The sequence below is a fragment of the Enhydra lutris genome, unplaced genomic scaffold (assembly GCF_002288905.1).
Source record: "Enhydra lutris kenyoni isolate GAN:26980312 unplaced genomic scaffold, ASM228890v2 scaffoldscaffold29, whole genome shotgun sequence".
Classification (NCBI taxonomy): Eukaryota; Metazoa; Chordata; class Mammalia; order Carnivora; family Mustelidae; genus Enhydra; species Enhydra lutris.
Window position 1 is genome coordinate 18,648,055 of NW_019154113.1, and position 23,858 is coordinate 18,671,912.

At 52.8% G+C, this 23,858-nt stretch overlaps 1 protein-coding gene across 1 annotated transcript in view; it reads left to right on the forward strand.

Annotated features, from left to right (window-relative positions):
• The window catches only part of LOC111152654 (solute carrier family 28 member 1), a 41,788-nt gene continuing 17,930 nt past the window's right edge, over positions 1–23,858 (forward strand). The window contains 8 exon segments of the mRNA XM_022511197.1: positions 1–96; positions 929–1,062; positions 3,377–3,392; positions 4,731–4,754; positions 5,832–6,037; positions 12,363–12,504; positions 13,147–13,260; positions 14,402–14,479. Coding sequence (XP_022366905.1) covers positions 1–96; positions 929–1,062; positions 3,377–3,392; positions 4,731–4,754; positions 5,832–6,037; positions 12,363–12,504; positions 13,147–13,260; positions 14,402–14,479 — 810 coding nt within the window.

Genomic DNA, 23,858 nt, shown 5'->3' on the forward strand with positions numbered 1-23,858 from the left:
ATGGAAGACAAGACACCAAAACCAAGAGAGTCCATCTCGCTCACATCTGTGGCTAATGGTCTGGAGAACATGGGGGCTGAGTTCTTGGAAAGCCTGGTCTGTCTCCTTCCCCTTCCCTATTTTGGCTCCCTTGTGGGAGGGCTCTTTGCACACCATCTTCCTTCACCCCCCTACCTCTTTGCTTGAAAGCTTAGGGAACCCCCCAACATGTTGGCCTCCTCCACACAGAGCAGCCCGTTTGTTTCGCTCATTAACCCCGGGTTGTGCCCCTGCAGTGTACAGGGACTACCCGCCCTGGTTAGAAGGGACGTTTGAGCTGTGATCTAAGAAACAAGGAGAGACCACGTGATCAGAGGTGGGGTGGGGGTGGAGCTCTTTTGGGGCCACAGCCTTTAAGAAGCTGGCCATCTTGTCCTCGCTCTGCGATGGCCAAGTAGAGGCCTGCCCCCCAGAACTCTGGAGCTAGATATGGCACCCGTTTCCCTCCCCACCGTTCCCAGCACATGCCCCTGCCCCTTCAGCACAACGTGCAGCCCCAGGGTGTTCCTTTCCCACTGTCCTCTGCAAGAGGAGCCCCTCTACCCCCCAAAACACAACTCTGCAGACAAACGGAGGGCAGATGGCGTCCTGGGGCCATGCCATGAGTTGGCCCCGCCTGCGGCTTCCCCAACCGGCTGCCACTGAGGTTCCAGGGTCCCTCCTGCGTGCAGACTATGGGCTCCCTGAGGGCAGGATGTGTCTGGTAATGAGTCCAGCACACAGTAGGCACTCAATGTGTGCTTTGCAGAATTTAATGAAGTTGTCCTCTAATGACTTCCTGTGTGAAAGCCCAGCCGCCACTCCAGCCCCCTCCTGAGGTGCCCATGGTCATGCAGGTACCAGCCAGGGTCTCTCTCCGCTCTCACTGGTTCCTCTCTGGTGGCTTTAGGAGGAAGGCTGGACCCCTGGTGACGTCACAAGCCCTGTAGAGGGTGGGGACAGCTGGACCGAGGCCCGCCCGGAGCCCTTCTCAGGCTGGTAGGTGGTCTCCAGGAGGGACCTTGGCCCGGGGCGGAGGTCACTGTGGGGAGCGGGGACAGGAACCTGGCCTGCTGACAATAGGGAGGGGCTCCCAGAACCTTTGTCATAGAAAGGAGCAAACATGCTTTAGCCAACAAATGAGCACTGTGGGCAGCGGTGACCCAGGCCAGGAGCTCCCAACCTGCCTTGAAGTGGCTGGAACGAAATCCCTGCAGGGACCTCAGTATAGCCTGTGGGGCTGTTCTGACTGAAGCTGGCTGGGGGCCCCGGACCAGCCTGACCCACCCCCCAACCTCTCCATCTACCTGCTACCCCATTTAGTCTCTGGGGCATCGCTGGGAACCTCGAGGCTTGGTTTGAAACCCCCTGAACTGGTCTGGTCCCCTCATTTCTCATGGGGTGGCTGAAGCCCTGAGAGGAAGAGAGACCGGCCCTGGCCACACAGGCAGCAAGTTGGAGCCTAGAACTCCGTCTCTGGATGCCCAGGCTCGCAGGGGTCCCCACTGGCCAGATCCTGAGCTGAGGAGAGCGGGAGGAGGAGGGTGGTGGAGGGGAGGTGGGGAAAGGCTGGAAGTGGGGACAGGGACAGGAGGGGCGTCCCTAAAATAGCAGCTGGTGGCTGAAGTGAGCACCTCCTCCATGCCCAGCCTGTGGGGCCCCAGAGGCCATCCCAGTGCCCGCCTTTCCTCCTGGGATAGACAGGCAGCCAGGTGACCAGGCAAGAGCTGGCATTTGCACTGGGCCAGGAAGGCGGGTGCTGGGGGGCACTGCGGGCATGAAGCGGGCTTTCACAGGCTGCGACGGGCTGCGACCCAGGTGGTGAGTCTCCCGTCCCTGGGAAGAATGCGGAGCTGGCAGCCTCCCCCACCAACCCCGGGCTCCGCAGACAGGTGGGCATGGGAGGGGCGGGCCGCGCGCGCGCCGTCCTGGTTTGCGCATGTCTGCGGCGGCCGGTTCCGCCTCGGCATGCGGGTCACATCCCTCCCGAGCCCGAGGGCCGTGTTCTGGGGCAGGCGGCGCGGCCGCTCCGGGCCATTTCTCAGTTGGCTCTGGGGTCCTGTGACGTCGAGGCCGGCGCCCCGCTTCGCCCACGCCTCCACCTCGCTGGGGATGTGCCTGAGTGGCTTCTGCCCAAGGTGTTGGCAGGTGGGGTCTGGGGCCCCTGGCGGACCCTGCCGCCCCCCCCCCCCCCCCCCCGCCCCCCCCCCCCCCCACCCAGCCCTCCGTGTCCCAGGGCACCCACTTCTCCAGTAATTCACCACCCCACTCAGGGCCGGCTCTGGGCCAGAAGCTGGGATAGCAGAAGGAAGCCAGGTCAGGTCTTGTCCCCAAGGTCCTCTCTGCTCAGCCAGGGAGAGGGGAGCTAATATTTCCCCATGACGCAGCCAGCCAGCTAGGAACACCAAGGAGGGATGGGAGTGACTGGGGAGGACTTCCAGGAGGTGGTGACATTCAGGCCTCAGCAGTCGAACAGGAGCCAGCCAGGTGCAGCAGCAGGACGGTAAGGGTGAGAAAGCACTCCATGCAGGAACCCCAGGAGCAGAGGTGAAGCCCGGCATGGTGCGGGCAGGCTGCTCAGGGACCTGAATGTTACCCCAGAGCCAGAGAGTACCACTGAGAGATTGAACAGGCAGGCGTTGGGGCGGGATCCACACTGTGGAAGCCTGGGAGAGGGAGGCAGGGAGGACGAGGAGGTGGTGAGGGCGGCAGTCCATGGGTGGGAAGACAGAGTGTAGGGGACGGGGAGGCCCTCGGGAATCTACTTCTCCAGCAGACCTGGGAGCCCAGCAAATGTGCAGGGTGAAGGATGCCCTGGAATCCGGGGTGCCTTGGGGTTCTAGTCAGGCAGTCAGGTGCATGATGGGACCTCCACAGCCGGGAGCACAGGAGTAGGCAGCTTTGGCAGGAGGAGGGACGGCCGGTTGTTTGGGACAGGGTGCTGACGCCACCACAGCCAGGCCTCGGAGGAAGGGAGGGGCTCCCCAGGGACGCCTGGAGAATGAATCGAGCAGCGGGTCAGTGACGGCAGCCTGGGGACCAGCCGCACAGAGGGTGTTGGCAGAGGAGGGGGCAGAGCGAGCCTGAGGGGATGTGGGGATGGGGGTGGGGGACGGGAGACTCAGGAGCCCCGGGGGTAGGGGTGGTCAGGAGAGGTGGAGGGCTCCTCTGCGGAAAGTGGGGCTGTGGAACAGGGACGGGGCGGTGGCCGGGGGATTTAGTGCCAAGCAGGTCACTCGGGGGCTGCGGAGGGAGGGGAGCTGGATTGGAGTGAATGGGAGGTGACGCAGTGCGGACAGCAAGGACAGACATATTTCTGGAGGGATTCTTTACGAGGACAGGTGGGAATATTAACAAGCAGGGTGTGTCAAAGTGTCAGGGAAGGTGTGTGATGGGGACAGGAGGCACTTGGACCATGTTTGTGAGCTGAGTTGGGGGGTGCATAGAAAGAAGGGGAAGGACGAGGAGACAGATGGCAGGTGGAGGACAGCCCCCTAGACCTAGGGGAGGAGGGCAAGGGGCCCGCGTGAAGGGGCAGGTCACCTCGTCCTACAGGTAGGAAGTGGAGAGGGTGTGGGTGTAGAGGCAGAGACCCCCCCCGACAGGGGGCCAGGCAGGGAGAGGCACAGAGCGCCGTGATGGCAGGGGCCGGGGTCTCCATGTTGAAAGTGAAAGCAGGGCTGTCTGCTGAGAGGGGCTGGTTCACGGCCCCTCAGAGCTTCCTGCTAGAGATGCCGGAGACAGTGAAGTCTTCTTTCGGCAGGATCTGAGCCCGGGCTTCTCTGTCCGCTCGCTTCCACCCCCACACAGACTCATACTGGCTTCTGCTGAAGAAATGATTGAAGTAGGAGCACCTGGTGGCTCAGCCGGCTAAGCGTCCAGCCCTTGATTGAGGCTCAGATCCCGATCTCAGGGTCCAGAGCTCAGACCCTCCCTCGTCTGCTTGAGCCTCTCTCCCTCTGCCCTCCCCCTCCTCGAATAAATAAATAAATTCTTTTAAAAAGGAAAGAAATGATTGAGGAAGATCATGAAAATGACCTGTCTCACCCTCTCTCGCCTTTGTCGTGGCTGTCAGTCAGTAAATGATCCTTTACAACGCCCGTTCTCGATTTTCTCCATGTTTGTGGTCTTGCTTTCCTCCCGCTGTTTGATAGCTTTACCGAATCGTGTCTTTTCTGGTGAGGCCCTTTGCGTACTTTCTGGGCGTAGGTGTGGCGGAGCAAGGAAGCTTATGTTCTGTCACCGTCTGTCTGAGCTGTCGGGGTCCTCCCCTCGCATGGGCTCTCTCCGTGGGTGCGGAGATAGCCCTGGCCGCTCACCGACAGAGGGCCTCGGGGTCCCCAGTCTCAGAAGTCCCTATTTCTGGCCAGGTCACTAGAGGTCTTTGTTTGCATCGCGTGCCCCTCCCTGGGCTCCCACCGCTAAAGTGGGCTGGACATCACTGGACCACATGGGCTCAGAGTGAGAGCAGACGCGTCCTGTCCCCAGAGGGGTTTACAGACCCTAGAAGAACACAAATAATTCCTAAGACACATCTCTCCATGCCCCGTCTGGGGGACTTGTCCACGTTGCCCCTTCTCACACAGTGCGCCAGTCCTCCCCACCCTCTCAGAGACAGACAGACCTAGGTAGGAATTTAAGCTCAGTTCCCTGCAGGTGTAAGTCACCCTGCTTTGTTGGCCTCAGGTGCCGCGTCTCTAACTGGGGATCAGCACAGACCTGGCTGCGGGTGGTTAGAGGCTGTGAGGTGCTGAGCGCGGCCCCCTCGCACCCCAGCTGCCCCTCCCTCAGCCTCCCACAGCCTCCCTGGGCCTGCGTCCCAGCCCTGCCCTGCAGAGCCATACCAGCGTGCCCCTCTGTGACACCTGTGTAGGTCGGAGGCCCAGGCCACAAACCTCGGTGTGAGGGGAAGGGAGCTGGCTTTCTTAGAACTCGACTCCTGTTCCATTTCGGTTTCATCATCCCAGCTACGTGATAGGAACTTAATTTCTGTCAATGTGGACTATCCCTTCACCCCTTTCCTCAGGGGTCCCCCCAGGTCCTGACCTGCTCAGCTAGTCTGTCCTCCAACTAGTCTGTCCTCCAACAAGTACCCTCGGGCTAGTCTGCCCTCTAGCTGGTCTGCCCACTAGCTAGTTTGCCCTCCAACCCCTGTCCTCAACTAGTCTGTCCTCTGGCTAGTCTGTCCTCCAGCTAGTATCCTCTGACTAGTCTGGCGGCAGAGGGAGTAGGGTAGGATTCATACTTACTCATACTCCAATTTTTACCCTGCGGAAGAACCGTAAGTCCTTTCCATTCTTCAGGGGCCCTGACTTCTGAAATCCGTAAGGCAGGGGAGACATTTTTCCCTCTGCTCTCCACTGTCATATTCCTTTCTTGAGGCAGAGCACAGATTGACTTAGTGACTCGAAGAGGAGAGGAGCGAGCAGGGTGAAGGAAATTCTAGGAGGAAAATGGTCCGTATTTTCAGAGTAGGATCCTGGCACGCATGAGTGAACTCCTCCCCGGAGTGACTGACCTGTCTCTGCTCGCCATGCAACCTCGCTCGCGTGATCTGGGACAGAGCAGGCCCTCGGAGCCCCCTCCTTACATACCCACGTCCCTTGCAGCCAGTCAGCAGGTGCATGGTGTGCAAAGCCCCTCCACACACCTTCCTCAGTGACTCCGGACCAACCCTCAGCACAGCAGAGACCACTGTCCCCAACTCCAGATGAGGCAGCTGAGGCTCAGAGGTTCTCTGTGCTCTGGGTGGGACAAGGTGGATCTGGGGGTGGGGCGGCCGGCCCGTGTCACTGTCACTGACCCCTCTCTCTGTCATTCCCCTGCTGCTCCCAGCGTTTGCTGCCTTCCTGCTGACTGCCAGCCTCCTGGATTTCCAGAGGGCCCTGGCACTGCTCGTCCTCACCTGTGTGGGGGTCACTGTCCTTGCCCACGGCCTGCTGAAGAGACTGCTGGGGCCCCCACTGCTGAGGTGTGTGGAGCCTCTGGGACATGACCGCCTGGGCCTCTGGTTTGAGAGGTGAGTGAGCTCACAGCCCCAGGCAGGGTGGGCAGGCCGTGGCCGAGGCCTCTGGGTCACCGCTGGCCTGGTGAGGAGGGCCTCAGTCCTTGCCCCACCTGGGTCATCCTGGGCAATGGAGCACACACCACTCTGCTTGCCTCCCAGGAGCCTTAGTGAACCCCCAGGGGATTCTCACGCAGCCAGCCGTGTTCCTGGACAACAGTCTGAGATCCCCTGGTTTTCAAACTGGGTTCCTTAGAGGTCTAGAAACCTTGGAGGTACCACATAGGATGGGAGAGATTGGAGGGGAGAACATCAGAGCCCCCCCCNCCCCCCCCAAATTTCCATTTCAACCAGGAAGCTCTATTTTATCTGTTTTATAAACTGAGGTTTGCAAAAAATGAAAGTAAAAATAAAAAGCTAGCTGGAAAAAAGGTTTGTGTGGCTTAAAAAAAAATCTGAAGCCCCCCAGTCCATTTTAGGTCTCCCATTTTATTGATAAAGAAACTGGTGCTCGGGGCACCTGGGTGGCTTAGTTGGTTAAGCGACCGCCTTCGGCTCTGGTCATGATCATGGAGTCCCAGGATCGAGTCCCGCATCGGTCTCCCAGCTCTGTGGGGAGTCTGCTTCTCCCTCTCAGCTTCTCCCCTCTCATGCTGTCTCCCACTCTCTCTCTCTCTCAAATAAATAAATAAAATCTTCTTAAAAAATCCTCTTTAAAAAAAAAAAAGAAAACTGGTGCTCAAGCATGTCCAGTGACTAAGCGAGGGAGGTACCACAGCAAAATGATTTGGGCTGGCCTATGGATGAGCACATGTTTTTCATCTTATTTATATATAAATGTATAATAAATAATAATAATAATTCATAATCATAATTTTTCATAATTTTAAATGAATTAAAGTTTAAAATTAATGAATTGCATAAACTGAGTAAAATTTTTAAAATTTATAATTTGTAATAATTAAAATAAATTTATAAATAGATTTTTTTTTACAAGTGGACTTTTATTAAACTAGTACAGTATTAGCTGAGTAGATTGTGTTATGCTAAAGACACACATTGTAATCTTTGGAGCAGCTAAAAAAAATTGGTAAAACACAAAAGGGCGTCACTTGAATACTAATAAAAAATTAAATAGTTTAATTTTTACTATTATTACTAGTAATATTACTAGTAATATTTACTATTATTACTGTGTAAGAGGATTTATTTTTACAGTCACCTTAATTGTGACAAATCATTGATACTGGTTGTCTATTTGAAGTATAGATACAAGGTTTTCTTTAAAAAATACATGCAGATTAATTAGACATTATGAAAAGTAAAAACCTTTTTATTCAAAGGACGCCATCAAGAGAGTAAAAGGACAACCCACAGAAAGGTTTAAAATATTTGCAAATTAGGTATCTGATAAAGGACTTATATCTAGAATTATAACTCAGCAATAAAAAGACAACCCAACTGAAGAATGGGAAAAGGATTTGAATAGACATTTCTCCAAAGATATACAAATAGCCAGTGAACACATGAAAACGTGCTTATCATCAGCCATCAACAAAATGCAAACCAAAACCACATGAGATAGCACTTCACATTTACTGGGAAGATAACAAAAAGACAGATGGTGACAAGTGTTGACCCAGTTATGGAAGCCCTGAACCCCTCGCCCACTGCTGGTAGAAATGCGAATCCGCAGCTGCTTTAGAAAACATTAGTTCCAGGGGCACCGGGGTGGCTCAGTCAGTGAGGCGTCTGCCTTTGGTTAAGGTCCTGATCCTGGGGTCCTGGGATTGAGCCCCATGTCGGGCTCCCTGCTCAGCGGGGAGTCTGCTCCTCCCTCTCCCTCTGCCCCTCCCCCTGTGCATGTGTGCTCTTCCCCCCAAAAAATAAAATCTTTAAAAAAAAAAAGAAATAAAGAGAACAGTTCCTCAAAATATGCATGGAGTTATATCATAACTGGAGTTACCATATGTAACAATTCCACTCCTAGGTATATACCTGACAGTTGAAAACATACATCTATTCGAAAACTTGTACACGGATGTTTATAGCAACATTATAATAGCCCAAAGGTAGAAACAAACCAGATGTCCATCAACTGTCCAACTAGTCTGTCCTCCAGCTAGTCTGCCCTCCAGCTAGTCTGCCTTCCAGTTAGTCTGCCTTCCAACTAGTCTGCCCTCCAGTTAGTCTGCCCTCCAGCTAGTCTGTCCTCCAGCTAGTCTGCCTTCCAGTTAGTCTGCCTTCCANTAGTCTGTCCTCCAACTAATCTGCCTTCCAACTAGTCTGCCCTCCAGCTAGTCTGCCATACATTCCAATATGTATATCCATATAATGGAATATTTGGCCACAGAAAGGGAAACTGTTGGCAGTAATAATGATGAAGCTTGAAAACATTATGCCAAGTGAAAGAAACTAGTCACAAAGGACCATTTATATGAAGTGTCCAAATTAGAAAGTCTATAGAGACAGAGAGTAGATTAGTGATCCACTAAGGCTGGGGGAGCAGATGGAAGGATTGGGGGTGATGGCTAGAGGTGCTAGGTTTTTCTTTGGGCTGATGAAAATATTCTAAAATCGATCATAGTGATGGTCACACAACTCTGAATATACGGAGGGCCATTATATTATATAATTTATTTATTTTTTTAAAAGATTTTATTTATTTATTTGATAGAAAGAGACAGGGAGAGAGCACAAGCAGGGTGAGTGGCAGGCAGAGGGAGAAGGAGAAGCAGACTCCCAGCTGAGCAGGGAGCCTGATGCAGGACTGGATTCTGGGACCCTGGGATCATGACCTGAGCCGAAGGCAGACGCTTAACCAACTGACCCACCCAGGCGCCCCATACGTTGTATACTTTAAATGGGCAAATTGTATGGTATGTGAATTTTGTCTCAATTTAAAAAACACATGTATTTGATGTATTGGCTTCCAGTCAAGATGGAATAACAGAGACAACTAAAGAACTGGAACAAATATATGAAACAAAGCTCTTAAAATATTGGACATCAGGCTGCAGAAGACAGTGATCCTGGAGAAACAGGAAACAAGGGAGATGCGCCCTATGATTGCCCCCCACTTACTGCATTGAGAGTTTCCAGGCCACGGTACAGGGAAAGGGAACCAAGGTGAGCCAGCAGATTTCGTGGGTTGAGGATACAGGGCTGGGAAGCCAGGGAAGCCAAGGTGGTGGGAGCTCACGATACAGAGTATGAGAGAAGACAGTGGCACAGAGAGAAAACTCCAGAAATGCACAGAAGGTCCTCTCTGAGTATACAGCTGAGTTCTGATCAGTGAATGCATATGAGAAAACCTTCCAAGACCTAGGAAAGACCCACCTGAAAGGATTAGAGGGAACAGTGCCTGGAATGTGAAGCTGTGCTCATCAAGACAATATGGTATCAGTGTTAAAACAGACAGATACATCAGTGGCACCAAATAGAGTCCAGAAATGGAGCCACATATATGTAGCCAATTGCCTTTTGACAAGAATGGTAAAGCAATTCAGTGGAGAAATAATCATTTCAACAAATTATGCTTCAACAATGGTATATTTATAGTCAAAAGGAAGAAGATGAGAAATGAAATAATAATTCATGCCCCCACCGTATATGGAAAATTAGCTGAAAACAGAGACAAAATGTAAATTGGAAACCTGGAACTATAAAACTTCTATAAGAAAATGTAGGAGAGGGGCGCCTGGGTGGCTCAGTGGGTTAAAGCCGCTGCCTTCGGCTCGGGTCATGATCCCGGGGTCCTGGGATCGAGCCCCGCATCGGGCTCTCTGCTCAGCGGGGCTCCTGCTTCCCTTCCTCTCTCTCTCTGCCTGCCTCTCTGCCTACTTGTGATCTCTGTCTGTCAAATAAATAAATAAAAAATCTTAAAAAAAATTAAAAAAAAAAAGAAAATGTAGGAGAAAATCTTTGTGACCTTGAGTTAACGTAAATCTCTTAGACACAAAACCCAAATCACAATCCATGAAAAAATTGGACAAATGGAGTTTCATCAGAATTAAGAAATTCTGTTCAAAAAAGATGGCTAAGAGAATAAGATGAGGAGGCATGGCTATAAGAAAAGTTTTGCAAATCACACATTTGACAAAGGACTTGTGTCCAGACTGTGTTAAGCTCTCTCAAAACTCGATAATAAGAAAACCACCCAATTAAAGAATGGGCTCAAGCTGGGAGCAGACATTGCATTAAAGAAGACATGTAAGTTGTAAATCACCACGTGAAAAGAGGCTCAACATCATTAGTTATGAGAAAAGTCCAAACCGCAAAGAGATACTACTGCGTGTCTACTAGAACGACCAGAGTTTGAAAGATTGACTATCAGAAGTGACCAAAATATAGAGAAACTGGAACTGTTATTAAATACTGCTGGTGAGGGGTGTAAAATTGTGTGGTCAGTTTGGGAAACAGTTGACAAACTCCTACAAAGTTAGGTCTACTGTGTGATTCACCCGTTTCACTCACCCAAGCATTACCCAAGTGGTACTGACCCAAGAAAAGTGAAAGCGTGCATCCGTGCAAAGATTTGCCCTGGAACGTCCGAACGTTCATAGCAGCTTTATTGGCCACAGCCAAGCAGTGGAAACAACCTCAGTGTCCTTCAGCTGGGGAACAGATAAGCCAGTGGTGACGCACCCCCTCGATGGAAAACCGCTCAGCGATAAAAAGGAATGAGTCACTGATACCTGCAAAAACGTAGAGGAATCTCAAAATAGTTACACTGAGCAAAAGAAATCAGGTTAAAAAGGGATATGTATGGGATGATCCTGTTTATATAAAATCCTGGAAAATGCAAGCTTATCTAGTGACAGAGAACAGATCAGTTGTTGCCTTGGGATGAAGGAGGAGGCGAGGAATGATAGAGGGGCGTGAAGAACCTTTTGAGGGTGGTGGGTATAAGTTCACTGTCTTAATTGTGCTGATGGTCTCAAGGTCGTACATAAACTCATCAAATTATATGCTTTTTTCTCTTTGAGAGAGAGAGAATGTGTGTGTGCAAGTGGGAGGAGGTGGCAGGAGAGAGAATCTCAAGCAGTCTCCCTGCTGAGTGTGGAGCCTGACACAGGGCTTGATCTCCTGACCTTGAGAGCATGACCTGAGCCGAAATCTAGAGTCAGATGCTCAACCAACTGAGCCATCCAGGCGCCCTTCTTTGAAAAAATGTTTTAATTGTACTTTTCAATGTATTCTATTTATCATATGCCAAATGTACTCTGCAAAGCTGTTAAAAACAAATCACAACAACAAAAACCCAGCCCCAAACACGCACTTGTTATTTTATTTTATTTTATTTTAAGTAGTCTCCACACCTAATGTGGGGCTTGAACTCATGACCCTAAGACTAAGAGTTGCTTGCTCTACAGACTGAGCCAGCCAGGTTCCCCTGTGCTTAAGTTTTTATAAAGTGACTTAGCATGAGGAGAAATAGTAAGGCAAGTGCACAGAGACGGGGCGAGAGCTGTGCATGTGGCCCCCGGGGGTGTTAGGTGCTTGGAAACACGGGCAGAAGTGAGCAGTGAGCTCTGGCCATGGCCCGCGTGAGCTCTGGTCCTGTGTCTGCCTCTTACCAGCTGGTGGCTGTGCACGGATCTAATTAAGAGAACAGATTTGCTTCCTGGTGCCTGGGTTAAAATCTCGTATCTGCTACCGTTCAGATGGGCGGCTGTAGCCAAGTCGTTCAGACTCACTGTGACTCAGTTTCTTCACCTCTAAAATGGGCAGGAAACATACCTCTCTCGACATCCGGTGTAGTTCCTGATATCCGGTAGGTGCTCCAGGGGTCCCGAGGGAGTTGATGACCGGGTGAGGGACGGGTCTCGAGCTCCCAGTGCCCAGCCCTCCTGGACAAGCCAGCTCATCCAGGCCCAGGGAGGAAAGCGTGGCTGTGAAGGTTGCTTCCAGGCCTCGCGCTCAGGCGCTTGGCTCAGCTGCCCAGACCGACATTATAGCCTCTGGAGAGCAGAGCCCACAGAGCCGACTGCCTCATCCTGGGCCACACAGGCCCTGCCTCAGCCTGGCCAGGCTGGGCTGAGCATCGTGGTGGCTGTGGGAGCTCCTGCCCCATGATGGAGCCCTGTGCTCGGCTCTGTGTGAAGCTCAGTCCCTGCGTTCTCCTCTTTCGTCCTCTCAGCAGCCTGCAGACATGCGGGTCTTTGGCTTCATTTCCCCAACGAGGGTACTAGCCCAGAGAGGCTGGGCGGTCTGTGTGAGGTCACACAGCTTTCTCTCCTCCCATCAGCCGTGAGCACCCTTTTCCTGAGGCCCTGGGTGCTATCATGTGGGGGTGGGGAGATGCCGAGAGTGGTAGCTTTCTGCCTCTCCCCTGCAGGGGTCTGGCCCTCGCTGCTTGCCCGGGCTTGGTCTTGTGGCTGGTTCTGGACACTTCCCAGCGACCTGAGCAGCTAGTGTCCTTTGCAGGAATCTGCGTGTTCGTCAGCCTCCTCTTTGCCTGCTCCAAGCATCACCGCGCAGTGAGTGCTGAGCCGTCAGGCCCGGCCTGGGCTTCTCTCCCTGACCTCCTGGGCCTTGCAACCACCCCCGCAGCCAGGACCCCTCCCTGGTTCGCAGTGTGGCCAGCGTCCCCCTCAGCCTCCGGCCAAGCCTCCCAGAGATCCGCATGCACACCTGAGTTTGGGGACCAATACTAAGGATCGTTAAATGCCGAGAGGCATCAGCCGCCCTCCGCCGGGGCTGTGGGCATCGAGGGAATGGGGTCAGGGCAGCCGGGAGCCCTGCCTATGGAGCAGGGGTGGGGGAAGGTGGGGCAGACGCCACAACTCCAGCTCTGCCCACCCCGTGATGAGCCGGCCCGGGGGCCATGGCAGGCTGGAGCCTGCTCATGTCTCGCATGCGTCCTCAGACCTCGCCCCACCCCTGACCACTGCCCCAGGCCCATGGCTGCTAAGAGTGTGGCCTGCTCTGACTCCAGGGTGGAGGCGACCATTGGCCACAGGCCCAGAGTTCTGGCTGGCTCCAGTCTCCGTCCTACAGACCAGCCAAAACACCGCGCTCTCTGGCCTTACCCCGTGCTGTTCTCTGTGGACCCCCCCTTGCCCCCGCCCCCGCCCCCACCCGAGGACTGAGCTCACCAGGACCTTTCTGTTGGGTGGCAGGTGTCCTGGAGGGCTGTGTCCTGGGGCCTTGGACTGCAGTTTGCACTCGGACTCTTTGTCATCAGAACGGAACCGGGATTTATCGCATTCCGGTGGATGGGCAGCCAGATCCAGGTACGTAGGTGGGGCCCAGCGCCCCCTGAACATTGGAGCCCATCCTGAGCTGCCAGGAGGTGGAGGAGAGGCCGCTCTGTGGGGTGCACTGGGTGGTGAGGCCGTAGGGAGGGACTGGGACCAGGCCCATGGGTGCGCCCCGGGGCCCAGACCATGTGAGCAGCTGGGGTCTGAGCAGCGCGGCGGCCGCTCCCCTCGGGCCTGGCACCATCTGCGTGGACGGAGCTGTCCCTGCAGAGGCTGGTCTGATGTGGAAGGGTGTCTCAGGACAGGAAACTTCTTAGGGAACCTGGGCACAAGGCACGTGGCTCTCAGCGGTCTTGTGTGATAGGGAACTTAGAATAGCTGAAAGTGCAAAAAGAAAATTCCAGATGATTTCCTTTGTGTATGTGTGTGCCTATAAATAATGTTCAGTTTGATGAAGTCCTATTTTTAAATTCCATTGTTTTTGTAGTAAATACACATACCACGAAATCTACCATTTTCACCATCTTTAAGGGGCACGAAGCTCATTCACATCGTTGTGTACCCATCATGAGCTACTCTTTTAAGTATAAAGTATCAGGGGCACGTGGCTAACCTCACCCCGACCTCGCCGGCTCGGATTTCTCTGTGCCATCTGGAGGGAGCGGGGACATCGGTGTGTCCCGGCACCGACCGTGTCTGCCCGCGTGTCGTGGAGGAGACGGAGCTGCTGCCCTGGTCCCCACCGTCATCTTACAGATGGGACTCCTGAGGTCTGGGCAGGAGAACTGACTTGTCCCTGCGGTCATGATGCAGGTTCAGTACCAAAAATCAGCTCTGCAGAAGGGTGGCCACCAGTCTGGGGTGGGGACAGGAGGGCGGCTGTGCCGTTGGTCAGAGGGGAGTAAGCAGGCGCACAAGGCACCACCGAGGAGAGCCTTCCCCTAAGTTTGGCTCCCGGTCTTCTTTGCTTTCCCAAAGCACACTGCCAGCTGGTGCCCCGGCCCCGTGAGGCGCAGGAGGCCTGCCGTCCCTTCCTCTGCTGGGCTGCCAGACAGGCCTGTGGCCTGCGAGGTCCCTCCAGCTCACCCAGCCCCGGCATCCAGGCCACCGTTTCTCCCTCCTCGCTTCCTGGACTCCCTCCAGGCTTTTGCTTTGTTTTGTGTTTTGCTTTCAGATCTTCCTGAGCTACACGGACGTCGGCTCCAGCTTCGTGTTTGGGGAGGCGATGGTCAGGGGTGTCTTCGCCTTTCAGGTCAGCTCAACTCTTGGCCCACGAGGCCTTTAGCCACGGCTGCCTGGTGTGTGCAGCTAGCCGGAGTCTGGGCGAGCCGGTGGCCCAGGGGGAGGGGAGGCCTCTTGCGGGTGGAGCAGTGCCATGGGCAGCAAGAAGCGTGAGCCTCACGGGCTGAGTAGGGCCCCTCCAATGTGTTCACCGGCTGGTATGTTTTCAGTGTACTTTGTAACATTTGCAAAGTAAGATAGGTCCGTATTCTTTTCCTTAAAAATGAACCCCCAGATGCTGGAATTGCACGAAGCTGAGGACAAGAAGGGAGGGTAGGGACATGCTTATGCCAGGAGGGCTGGCACCTGCTTTTGCCTTAGCTGCCACCATGCTGGGGACCTGAGGCCTATGAAGGACACTTTCCAGGAACCCTTAGTCGCAAACGACCCTCTAGGGCTGCTTCTACTTCAAGGCCCTCACGGGCCACCTCTGCAGAAAGCCAGCCCTGATTACCGGCAGCAGGCTAGGCCACCCTCCTCTGGACTCCCCTGGACCTACAGCCCCTCCCTCCCTCCTTCCCACTGTTTATCGCATGCCTGCTGCCTGCACAGTACGACAGAGGAACCAGCGGGAAGACTCCAGGGCCTTGTTGTGCGTGGTAGAGCCCCGACCCTGCCTCCAAGCGGGGCAGCCTGGGCTGAGTTTGCTAGGGGCCACTCCCCTGTGCTGCGTGGAAATGTGCGTGTATTTCTGCTTTCTCGGATTGACTGCCCGAGCACCCACTTGCCTCCTTCCCGAAGACCTCTGCTGGGGCTCCCCTCTGCCCGCCTGACCCCCGAGCTGTCTAAAGACCCTGAAGCCCCCTCCAGGCTTAAGTTCTACTTGTGATGCCAGCGGTGGGGCGGGGAGGGGGGACACTCTGCCATTGTTGCCACGGCGCCACGGACGTGATCCCACGCTGCCTACACGCATGTGCCCCACACCACTGTCCGTGTGCTGCTGCCGTGTGGGATCCACGTGTAGGTTTTAGAGGCTTCTGCTTTCTATTACTCTGGCCCTTGTTTCTAGATCCTCCCACAGCTCAGTGCTAGAGTGGAGGGTGTTGGGCCCCGGAGGCTTCCGGCCTGAGCCGTGGGCTGGGCTCTGCCCTGCTGGGCTGATGTTGAGTCAGCTGGTGAGTCTGGACATCTCCAGGTCGGCTTCCCCTGCCACTGGGTGGTTGTGAGGCTGTCTTGGCTTCACAGCGCCTGTTTCTGCCAGCAGCTCTCAGGGAGGTGTCCACTCTCGCCAAGGCGTTCTGATAATGTCAGTGCTAGGAGGAAAGATGCAAGGGACCTGGTTCCTGTCCTCTCAGGAGTCTGGTGTGCCCTGGGACAAGCTGGTCCATCACATTTCTCGGAGACCAGCTCTGTGTGGAGAGGGGACATGGAGGGGCAGCCTCTGGCAGCCCCCTCCAAAGGTCCCTGAACACCATCCCTGTAGGGCAAGGCTTGCTTCACATTTGCATTTCCAAGTAGGGGCCTCCCAGGGCCGCAGCGAGAGGCAGAGACTGGCTGACCTCCTGTGTTCACCAGACAGAGAGACAGCAGCCGGCATCCTCTCAGTCTTTAAAAGATGAACGTACAACACTCTGCAGCTTGACCTCCTCAGGAAGCCAGGTTCAAGTGCAGTTGGCACAAGGAAAGGTGCCCAGGCAGTCCATTTAGGGAGGGATGGCTTCCACCGGGGACAGTGAGGATGGTGCCCCCCTCAAGAGGTGGTGTTTGCTGTGGAGCTGCAGGACGGGCAGGACAGGAAAGATCTGGATGTGCAGAGGCAAGAGGAAGTTCACGGGACAAGCACTGAGGGGAGAACCTGCAGGTGTGTCCCAAGTACAGCTGGATTCCGTGTGACGGCTCGGGAGCTACTGTGAGGAAAGCATGGGCCAGGGCGCAACCCGGACGTGTGGCAGGGCTGTACCAGGAAGGGCCCGAAATGCCAGGCCGAGGCCCCTGGGTTTTGTCCCCAGGAAATGGGATCTCTTGAAGATTTTTGAGCAGGGAGGGACTTTTTTGGAGCTTTGGGACTGTTACCATGTCAACAGTGGGTGGGAAAGATTGTAGCCAGGATGCTTGCGTTAGAGGACCAGAGGAGGCTGCCTCATCCCCACGTGGCGACCTGGGGCCACCAGGCTGCCACGGTGCAGGAGAGAGGTCACCGCGGGGAAGGGAGGCTGAGGGGGCCTGCAGGAAGCACGTCACTGCTGTTGTAGACATGTTTGCATTTAGCTACTGGAGGGCAGTGCCTGGGTCTTACTCCTCCTTGTGTCCCTTGACTGACCCTGAGCCCCACAAAGCCCCACCCAGGGCCTGGACACTGCTCTTTGCTGAGCAAATGGTGGTTCTTCGAGGCCTGCACGTGGGACGTCCCTCCGTGCCTGCTGGGAAGGTCTGGCTCTGTGAGCCACCACTGTGGGTTGGGCTCCTCTCCCTGGCCGGACCACCATTCCCCCGACTGTGTGGTCCTGAGCAGCTCTCCCTGTAGCCCAAGACCAGGGCCAAACTCTTCTTCCTCCAAACTTCCCCGGCAGGGCCAAGAGCTACACACAGGCTTTCCACCAGCTCCAGGGCCACCAGAAACCATTTTGTCCCCCTCCAAGACCTTGGTGAAGCAGAGTAGAAAAGAACCAGGAGAAGGAAATCATAGTAAGAGCCCCTGGCTGTGGAGTAAGAGCCGTCTGCCAGGCACTCACTTTGCCCTCCCAGCCACCCACAGGGGGAATGCTATCATTATCCTCTTTTTCACAGATGAGGATACTGAGGTTCAGAGTGGCTGTTACTTGCACAGAGTCACAAAGCTGGTGACTACTGGGATTAAGATTGGAACCCAGGTCCAAAGCTCTTGTGTATTAGTTTCTGTGCCTTGATATCAAAGCGCTTTCCTTGGTAGGCAGTGGTGACAAAGGGCCCAGATCTTAGGTGTTTATTCTTCCCTTGGTTTGGAAGAAAAGAGTATTCACTTAAAAAAAAAAAAAAAAAAAGGTTTTATTTATTTATTCACAAGAGACACAGAAAGAGAGAGAGAGGCAGGAGGCAGAGGGAGAAGCAGGCTCTCCACTAAGCAGGGAGCCCGATGCGGGGCTCAATCCCAGGACCCCAGATCATGAGCCGAAGGCAGATGCTTAATGGACTGAGGGTCCCAGAAAAGAGTATTCTTGAGGACCATTTGGCTACAAGTGACAGAGATCCATTTAAAATTTGCTTTAAAGGGAGGAGGAAATGAGGGCTGTTTCTGGCCTCACATGTGGGAAGGCGAGGTAGAGCAGGTCAGGCTGGACCCGGGCCAGCCAGGTTCACGGCCCTCAGCCCCACATTTCTGCTTATGCCAGGACATTGGCTTTGCTTTTGCTCACCAGATCTCCCCTGGGCCCCCAGTAACATCAAGGGCTCATTCTCACAGCAAGTGAGGGAGACTCTTCTCTTCCAGCCCAAAGCAAAAAATCCTGGGGCAGGCTTCAGACTGCTCTGCCTTGGGGCATGTGACCATTCCTGGACCAATCGCTAGGCCCAGGGCATGGGATCCTACAGTGGCCACAACTGGGACTTGTGCTCTTGCCCAAAGCCAGGAAGTGGGGTGCTCTGGCTGAGGGGACGCCACCCTGAGAAGCTCACCACTGCAAGGAGCACAGCCCAGGGGAGCTGGTGCCATCCCTCCAGGACAGAAAACAAGGCAGCCAGCTCCCTGTAGGATCTGTTCTTTCAGGGCGTCCTTGTGTTCCACAGGGGTGTTTGTGGCCTAGTACAGGAGCAGGGCCCAGGTGAGAGCTAGCACACCTGCCTGGGAGAAGCAGCAGTGGCATTAACCCTTTGATCTATGTCCCTCTCAGCCATTATGTGGGGACATATTTGGGAGTCTAGGCTGTGCTGGCTGAGTGGGGTGCTTAGCTCCTGACTTAGTCAGTGGTAAGAGACAGAAACACAACTCAAAAGGACTTAAGTCAAAAAAAGAAACAAAACAGAACTAAAAAAATCAAGATTGATTTCTATAACTGAGAAGTCCAGGGGTCTTGGACCCTGTCAGATCTGGGTATTGAGCGTCACCTGGGACCCACCTGGGCTGTGTCTTGGTTCTGTGTTCTTGGTGTTGGTTTTAGACTTAGTCTCAGGTAGGCTCCCTTGAGGTAGAGGCAAAGAGATACCAGGCTTATGTCCAACCAACTTAGCAACCTTACTTTGCAGGGAGAGAGAGAGAGGGCGCATGCCTGATTTCCGCTAGCTCTAGCAGGGAACCCAGGAGTGGGTTCTTCTTGGCCTGGCTTGGAGTATATGCCATCTTCAGATTATAGCCAGGGAGGATTAATGGCTTGGATCCATCAGACCTGGAGTCCACAGAGGGAGAGTGGAGGAGGGGGTGGTTCTCAAAGCTTTGTTACCAAAAGCAGCAGGGGGAGGGGGACAGGGCCGGCCAAGCAGCCCCTGTCCACTACCTTGCTTCTCTCCCAGTCTGGCACTGAAACGACCACCTGCCTAGTCTGCTGCTGTCTCCATCCTTTTGCCAGTGTTTTCTGTGTGTCCTCCTATCTCTTCTCCCTTTCTGGAAGAACATGTGCACATTGCTACTTGTCTGTCTCCCCAAATCACCCTGTACAACCATGGCTTCATCGACTGTTGGGCTGGAAGGGAGCTCATGGATCTTTGGGCCCCCCTTAACATTACCGATAGTCAAACCACACCCCAGAGAGGAGCGGTGACCTGGGCATAGTCACCCAGTGAGTTAGGGCAGAGCCGGGGCTAGAACGGGGTAACTGGACTACCAGCCAAGTGCCGGTTTCTTCTCACACGGTAAGGTAAAGTCAGGGACATTGCGTCTCCCTTCCAAATACAAAAAGCAACCTTAATGCTGATAATGTTAAATTTAAAACGTATTAAATGGTTGCTAAAGACTTGGAGTTTGGATGTTCAGCCAAGAGAGAAAAAACAAGGGAGGAGGGTTTACCATTAGCCAGACTCAGCGTTTCCCAGCAAACACTAACTGTTTTCTGGCTCCTGGGAGGCCCTGTCCTCTGGCCAAACTCGTGGTTAGTGGATTAGCCAGTGGCCTCCTTCGCTAAGACAGACCAGATCAGTGAGGATTTAAATGTTCCATGGCCATGGAATTCCCTTCTCCACAAGATTCATTAATCATGACATTTCACTTTCCCACCCCACCCCCTCCCTGCATTGGGCACACAGTCACACACACACACACACACACACACACACACACACACACACACAGGCACAAGTACTTGCTAAACCCGGGGCTGGTCCTCAAGGTGGGAGTGGTTTTATTGGTGCTGAGTCGAATGGAAGTCTCGAGAGCTCTTCCTTTGCCTTCTTTCCATGGGTCATGGGACCGTGGTCCAAGGCCTTTGGCTCCTGATGGCCTGGGGAAGTCTTCTCTGAGCTCACTCAGATGTTCAGAATCCACGCTGTTTCCTGCTGGGCCACAGGCCAGCTCATCACTTCTCCAGGAAGCTGAGCCTCAGCCCAGGCCTTCTGGGTCCTCCCTCCACCTCCCCTGGCCTGGAGTCCAGCACCCGTCGACGTGGCAGCCTCCTCTTGGCTGTATCATCTTGATTAGTCATCCCACCTTGGCTCCATCTCCCTTCTGGTAATTTCCCACCCACACGGTCACCTCCCCCGAAGCTCCTGCTTCCTTCCTGGGTCTGGTGGACCCGGTCGTGCTTGCTCATTGGTTCCTATGCTGTGGCTCCCGCCTCTGGAACATGCACCCACATGCTGAGCTCAGCAGTGCTGCTCACATGTTCTCCCTGAGGAACAGCTGGGGGAAAGAAAATGGTTTCATCTCCCAAGGGTTTCAGGGTGTCTGCCCGATGTAGCCTCGGCCATCCCCAGTGGTCGATGGTGCCACATCTGGCTAAAAATAAAATCGAATAAGAAACGGGCTAAAAGGCACCGACCGTGGTTGACTTAGTAACCAGGGGGCCACTGGTAACCTCAGTGAGCGTGATTCTCGGGGGAGGGAGTGGGAAGTAAGTGGAAACTGGGGTCGGTGCTAGAAGGAAGGAGGTGGGATGACTGGACTGGGAGAGAGCTTGTGAGAATCTGGTGTCCGCAAAGGTCTGGGAAGGAGACTCTGACGGGCAATAGGGTATAAGGGAGCAGTGGTGAGGTCATTCAGGGCAAGAGGCAGCGGGAGCAGGAGATCAGGAGGCATGTCCACTTTTTGTGGCCATGGAGTAAGTGTCCTCTGCCCCCGTAAGGCATTGGGCCACCCCCCTCCCAGCCATACCCCTCCCCAGAGGGATCGTCCGGCTTTGCGTTACTGTCTGTGTATGTGGTTGGTGTGTGTGTGGTTCTCTTTTTTCTTCCTTTTCCTTCATTTTTATTGAAGTGTAACTGACATAACATCCTATTCTTTTCAGGTATATATCACAGAGCTTTGATATTTTTAGACATTATGACATGATCCCCATAATAATTCATCTTATAAGTCATCTGTCACTGTACAAAGTTATTACGGTATTATCAACTGTATTCCCTAGCTGAGCATTGCAGCCCTATGACTTATTTACTTTTAGAATTTTTTTAAAGTTTTATTTATTTATTTTAATTAAGTTCCACATCTAGTGTGGCGCCCAACACGAGGCCCCATCTCACAAACCTGAAATCATGACCTGAGCTGGGACTGATTAGCTGAGCCACCCAGGCGCCCCTCTTGGTTTTTGTGATGATAGACGATCTGACCAGCGTGAGGTGGTCTCTCATTGTGGTTTTGATTTGCATTTTCCTGATGACGAGTGATGTGGAGCATCTTTTCATGTCTCTGTTGGCCATCTGTGTGTCTTTGGGAAAATATCTATTCAGGTCCTCTGCCCATTTTTTAATTGGGTTATTTTGGGTGGGGTATTAAGTTAATTGTGTAAGTTCTTTATCTGTTTTTTTTTTTAAAGATTTTATTTATTTATTTGACAGACAGAGATCACAAGTAGGCAGAGAGGCAGGCAGAGAGAGAGGTGGAGGCAGGCTTCCTGCGGAGCAGAGAGCCCGATGCGGGGCTCGATCCCAGGACCCTGGGATCATGACCCGAGATGAAGGCAGAGGCTTAACCCACTGAGCCACCCAGGTGCCTCTCTTTATCTTTTTTTTTTATATTAACACCTTAACAGATAAATGATCAGCAAATATCTTCTCCCATTCAGTAGATTGCCCTTGTTTTGTAGTTGGCTTCCTTCATTGTGCAGAAACTTTTTTTTTTAATTTTTAAATTCTTTTAAGAGATTTTATTTATTTGACAGACAGAGATCTCAAGTAGGCGGAAAGGCAGGCAGAGAGAGATGGAAGCAGGCTCCCCGCTGAGCAGAGAGCCCCATGCAGGGCTCAATCCAAGGACCCTTAGATCCTGACCTGAGAGGAAGGCAGAGGCTTTAACCCACTGACCCACCCAGGCGCCCCGTGCAGAAACTTTAATCGGATGTAATCACATTTGTTTATTTTAGAGTTAGTTGCGCTTGCCTGAGGGGACTGCTCCAAAAAACATCCCTCAGACCCACGTCAGAGAGCTCACTGCCTCTGTTTTCTCCTAGAGGCTTACCGTTTCAGGCCTTACATTCAAGTCTTTAATCCATTTGAGTTTATGTTGGTGTCTAGTGTAAGAAAGTCCTCCGATTTCATTCTTCTGCATGTGGCTGTCCGTCTTCCCAGCACTATTTGTTGAAGAGACTGTCTTTTTCCTATTTGATATTTTGCCTCCTTGTTGTAGGTTAACTGACCACATAAACATGGGTTTGTTTCTGAGCTCTCTGTTCTATTCCATTGATCCACGTGTCTGTTTTCGTGCTGGGACCGTCCTGTTGTGACGACTATAGGCTTGTAGTGTAGCTTGAGATCTGGGAATGTGCTACCTCCAGCTCTTTTCTTCTTTCTCAAGATTCCCTTGGTTATTCAGGGTCTTCTGTGGTTCTAGACAAGTTTTTATATTATTTGTTCTGTTCATGAAAAATGCCATTGGTATTTTGATGGATTGCATAGGATTTGTAGGTAATTTGGGGTAGCGTGGGCATTTTGACAATATTAATTCTTCCAATCCATGTGTGTGGGATATCTTTACGTTTATTTGTGTCATCTTTAATTTCTTTCACCAGTGTCTTTTTTTAAAAGATCTCTTATTTATTTGAGAGAGAAAAGGAGTGAATGAGCATGAGTGGTGGGGGAGGGGCAGAGGCAGAGGGAGAAGTAGACTCCCTGTGGAGCAGGGAGCCTGACTTGGACTTGATCCTAGGGCCCGGGGATCATGACCTGAGCGGAAGGCAGACACTTAACCGACTGACCCAACCAGTCGACCAGTGTCTTATAAATTTTTTAATAGCTCGTTATTAGTGTATAGGAGCACAACTGATTTGTGTGTGTTAATTTTATATCCTGTAACTTGAGTGATTCATTTAGTAGTTCTACTAATTGTTTGGTGGAGTCTTTAGGGACTTTTTAAATATATAGTATCATGTTATCTGCAAATAGCAACAGTTTTACTTCTTCCTTTCCAGTTGGATACATTTTGTTTCTTTTTTCTTGACTGATTGCTCTGGCTAGGAGTTCTAGGTCAAATAGAAGTGGTGAGAGTGGACATCCTTGTCTTGTTCCTGATCTTAGAGCAAAAGCTCTCATCCTTTCACCACCAAGGACGATGTAGACTATGGGTACATCGTGTGTGGCATTTATCATGTCGAGGTACATTCCTTCCACATCCACTTTGCTGAGAGTTTTTATCAAGCACGGATGTTGGATTTTGTCAGATGCTTTTTCTGCATCGGTTGAGATGATGGTGTATTTTTATCCTTTGTTCTGTTAATGGGATGTATCACATTGATTGACTTGCTGATGTTGAACCACTCCTGCTTTCCTAGAAAAAATCCCAAATATTGATGGTGTATGATCCTTTTAACGTATTATTGGGCGACTTTGGATTTTGTGTTTTGGGGTTTTTGTGGTTTTTTTGTGGATCTGGCGGTAGGGCCCTATCTGCATGCTTAGGCCTTTGGAGCTGGGGGTGTGGAGGTTCAAGCATCAGGAAGAGCAGTGGTTCTCAGACTGTGACACCCAGGCCAGCAGCACCAGCAGCATCTGGCAATGCTCATGTCCAGATCCTCAGGCCCACCCTAGACCTACGGAATTTGAAACTCTGGGTGTGGCACTCAACATTGGCATTTCTAGGATATCTCGGTTGATACTGCTGGTCCGGGGACCATACTTTGAGAACCAGTGGCCTAGACCAGCTAGAAGTCCCCCTCCCTTCAGTGATGGGTGAGCCTCCGCACTAGAAAAGACCAGCTGGCTGTGGTCAGGACTTACAAGACGCTCTTGCTCTTGGAGGAGATGAATGCTTCTATGGAGACATAGAAATGCGGATCCAGGACCGGCCCCAGGGAAAC